We start from the raw sequence: 4,513 nt of genomic DNA on the forward strand, positions 1-4,513 counted from the left end.
ATGACCGCGTACGGATGCATCGCTCCTGGGGTGGGGATGGGATGGGAGGGATGCATCGCATCAACCAGCAGTCCCTGCAGGATGCAGGATGAGGGGGAAATCAAATACAGTACCCAAAGGGGGAAAAGGCAGGGCCAAGAAATCAGTAAACAAATACAGTACATACCGGATGACGCAGGCAGGCGACGTAGGATTGGGTCTCCGTACTCTCTCTTTTCGCAGAGAGGGGGGCGCAGAGAGAGACCTCCCATTGCGCCTCTCTGATGCAAATCTCCAACTCCATGACCAGATTCCTTTCCTACCTGCGCAAGCAACGCAGGAGAGAGACGGAGCAGCTGGCGCCGCACGAAAAGTGGAGAGACCTATTTCCAGCCGCCGCAGGAGATAGTAGATAGAAGAGGGGATGAGGGGTGCGGCTGGGCTATTTGTGCAACCCTAGGACGTCAAATCCCGATCCTACCCCTACCCCGGATGAAATACTCCCTCCGTCCCCAAAAACATATCGCAGTGACATTTTTACGAAAACCCCCTCTGCGAATTCCCGACACAACCCGCGGTCCCTGGTCGTCTCCCTCGCAGCCTCACTCGTCTCCCCTGTGCGCCGGAGCCCTCCCTCTCGGCTCCCCCCGCGCTGGAGCTCCCCTGCTCGGCTCCCCTGCGCGTCGCCGGAGCTGCCTCGCCCCACACCTCCACCGCGTTGCTTCCCTCTCCTTGTTCCCTTGCTCGTTCCCCATGGTGAACCACGGGAAGGAGAAGGCTCGATTTTTTTTTCTCGATCTGCTCTCCGACGGCGGCGGCCTTCCCCGAGCTTGGCCAGCTGGAGCTGTCCCTTCCCGTCGTCAATCTGCTCTCCGCGACGCCTCCTGCCTTCCCGGACCATCCACTCTCGCTCAGCCGCGACTCCCTCCCTGGAGCAGCCGTTCCCGCCCAACCCAAAGCCGCCGGTCGGAGCTACGCCGCAGCACGCTCCCTCCCCCCTCTTCTTGGGGACCGGATTGTGGCCGAGGAGGAGCTTGTCCTTGTCGCCCAGCAGCTCCCGCTCCAACGGGCTCGTCCACAAGTCCGGCAGCACCAGCCGCTCTTCCCTCTTCCGGTCCGCCCTCCTCCCTCCCCTCCCCTCCCGTGGCATGCTCTATTCTGTTATCTTCCTTCTTTCTTTGTCCTGATGATTTTTACTGACGGAGTTGTACACATAGGCGACCCAAATCCAACATTTTAGTAAGATTTGTACTGTCTCAAAATTCATCCATGAACTCTGACTCTGAAATTAGTACTGTCTCAAAGTTCAATAAGATTTGCTCATTGTTGCGCAGTACTGAATCATGGATTATATTGTGGCTCTGCAGGTCTAGCCCATCGACGACGACGGCTCCTCCTCATGCTCATCGGACTCGTGCACAAGTGCTCTGCAAGTCTGCATTGGGTAAAGTCTGAATTTTTCATTTTTACTACCGTCAAAATTCAGTTGTCAAAGAAAGTGCCATCAACATGTCAATGGCCATGCTAGACAGAGTTCTTATTCATGTCTAGGCAGAGTTCTTATTTATGACAAAACTGGATGTCTAGACAGAGTTCTTATTCATGTCTAATTGTGTTGACAGAGTTCAATGTACTCTGTCAATAGAATCAAAACTGATTTATTACCTTCCCATATGAACTTTACTGAAAAAATCAGTCACCATTCTGAATTTTGACAGTACTCTACAAACTGCTTCTGGGCAGGAAGCAGATACAGTTTTTCTTGGTGGGCGTGGTTTTGGAACAGCCATGTCTTCTCTAATTTTGACAGTGCTTGAGTTTAGAGTATGGTTATACTTTTGCTTAGGGTAAGTTAACACGTCTCTTTCTACAATTTTTAAATGCTTCTTGTCAGGAAGGGAATTATGTTTGTAAGGATAGTGTATTTTGCAAAGGCTTTTGTACTTGCTGTTTTGCTTGACTCCATCAATCCTCAAAGATTTCTTGTTTCTTTGGAGTTTCATATACTAGATGTCTGTCTTGTTAGTGCATGCAGTTTCAGATAATAGATGAACTGAGAGAGAGAGAGAGCATAGGTGATCTTTAATAATAACAGTAAAAAAGGAAAATCTATCTTCTGCAATGTGTGTAAGCTGGTTATTGCCGGCCGGTGATATTTGTTGAAGAATAGAACGTGAGAGGTCATTCCCAACACGGGTCGATATCAAGGAGGGGCTATCTCCATCTATCTGTGGAGCTGGATACAGATGGGAGATGGCAAAATCATTTTGGTTAGGCGTCAAGTCAACATCGGTAATGTCGTTGGATGAATGCAGAGCAGAACAGTGTAGACGTGCACGCACATATTCAGTTAAACTTGGACATGACTGCAGCCCATTTAAACTTGGACTACAGATATTGGATGGATCCATTTAAATTGATAGAAAACTGAATATTCACTGTAGTCTCAGTTAACTGAATTTTCTGAAGCCATTTTCCTGCTCACAAGTTGACAGAAAACTATTTGAAACAAATTTTGACAGTAGCAATAACCTATCTTTGGAGTAAGTCATTTTATTTAGTAAAGTATAGAAAGTATTATTTCTTGCAAATTATTGTGTGACTATTCTGGAGATGGTCTTTAAGTGTTCCTATCTAGACTTCTTATTTTAGGCTTTAAGCTGATCCATTCCATGAGATATGCTAGATTTTAGCATCTGTATTGATGAACCTTTGATGAAACTAAGAAAAACTGGAAGTGTCCTTGATAGCATGAAATGGACCTCTTAACTAAATAAAACCAATTATTGACACGGAGTATTTAGGACAATCCATGAGGTTTTCTTAGATGCAAAAAAGTTCTGTTTGTTGTGTGCATCACAAATTTAGTTTTAGTTCCAGTGAAGTTTCCTGTCCTTTAGGTTTATTCTTATCAGAAACAAATTCAACTAACCAAATTAGCTGTTGCCTATCATTTTGGTATTGCCTAGGTGACTGGGTATATAATGGAAATAAACTGAAAAAGAAGAAAAAAAATGCATTCTTCTTATAAATGAGTGTAGCTGCAAATGTTAGACATACTCCGCCAAGTACAGTAGTGTGCATATGTTTGAAACATCTTGGAAAATATGCAGAGTAGCTGTTGATGTTGATCTCCAGCATGTATGCAGAGTAGTTGTTTACTGAATTTTAGGAGTAAACTGACTGAAGCAAATTTTAGAATGACTGAATTTTCAGCCAAGTTTGTTTCTGAACAGTACTGACATGGAGCGGTGTAGTGGCCATGTATAGTAGTGTAGTGGCCCTGCAATGATCAAAATTTTCAGATTATTCTGATTAATTCAAATTAATCCAAATAAATTCCAACAAGGAGTTTATATACAAGGATTAGACAAGGCATACAACATGCATTTGTGTAACCAACATGCATGCATTTGAATTTGAATGATTCAAATAACTGAATTTATATGTACTCCACTTTATACCCAAGCTTTCATTAAGTAATTTATGTTTGTTTATTTTTGTTTTTTCTCTGCAGGAAATACTTTGGCATGGAGTACATTGTGGCTCTGAAATCATTTCTGAAGCAGTGAGATCTGAAGTTTATGCTAGAATTGAAGTGTTTGTTTCCTAACTATAGGTATGCTCATCCAGAGAAGTGTTTTCAGAAACTTGTCCATATTCTCCTTTTTCAGTTAGTTTTTCCCACAATTTGGGAAGGAGCAACAGTCAGCAGTCTTAACGTTTTAATATGTCTGAAACAATTACTCCCAAAGGAAACAAACACTTCAATTTATCATCATTTTGGAAAGAACCATGGTAGATGTTTGATCATGCTTTTTTCCGTTAGTTTTTCCCACATTTTGGAAAGAACCATGCACAAAGGAAACAAACACTTCATTTGATCATCATTGGAGTATTTGCAAACAAGGCAATTGCATAAATTTACTCAAGGCCTTGCTATTAATTGAAAGCTTTTAGTTAACAGTAAATCAATTTCACAAATTGTCAGGTAGCAGTACTCTGATGGAGTACCTTCTTCAGAGTGCAAATAGCACCAGCAGCAGCAGTCACGGCGGGAGTCAACAGCAACAACAGCAACACGGCACGGATCAGCAACAGAAGCACAGGCAAAGGAGCAGTAGCATCAACACGGGAAGAGGAGCAGCAGCAGCACGGGTTAGCTCCACCGGCGGCAGGGGAGAAACAGAGGAGAAACAAGATGCAGCAGCACGGGCTAGCACCACCGGCGGGCACGCAGGCAGAGAAGGAGCACCACGGCGACGCGTGGGAGCTCGACGAGGACTCGCGGGAGACCACGGAGGACGCGCGCGAGCTCCTTTCCACCGGATCGTGGAGGCCGGCTCCGACGATGCCCGTAGGTGGATCACGGCGGGAGGGATCGCGGTGGCGCATGGGAGGCAGCTCAAGGTGGACTCGCAGGAGCACGAGGAGGACTCGCGGGAGCTCGAGGACGATGAGAGGGAGCTCCTGCTCCACCGGATCGTGGTTGAAATTCCAGCGACGCCCGCAGGTAATCGCCGCGGGATGGGAT

At 45.8% G+C, this 4,513-nt stretch overlaps 1 protein-coding gene across 1 annotated transcript; it reads left to right on the top strand.

Annotated features, from left to right (window-relative positions):
* On the top strand, positions 1-4,513 carry LOC147984543 (uncharacterized). The gene is made up of 6 exons (XM_087541150.1): positions 1-109; positions 751-1,093; positions 1,347-1,423; positions 1,727-1,826; positions 3,497-3,598; positions 3,971-4,513. The coding sequence occupies exons 1-5, from the start codon at positions 1-3 to the stop codon at positions 3,549-3,551; spliced, it is 684 nt and encodes a 227-aa protein (XP_087397276.1). The 3' UTR covers positions 3,552-3,598; positions 3,971-4,513.

Source organism: Triticum urartu, chromosome 2A, assembly GCF_056163025.1.
Source record: "Triticum urartu cultivar PI428250 chromosome 2A, HENAU_Tu73, whole genome shotgun sequence".
NCBI lineage: Eukaryota > Viridiplantae > Streptophyta > Magnoliopsida > Poales > Poaceae > Triticum > Triticum urartu.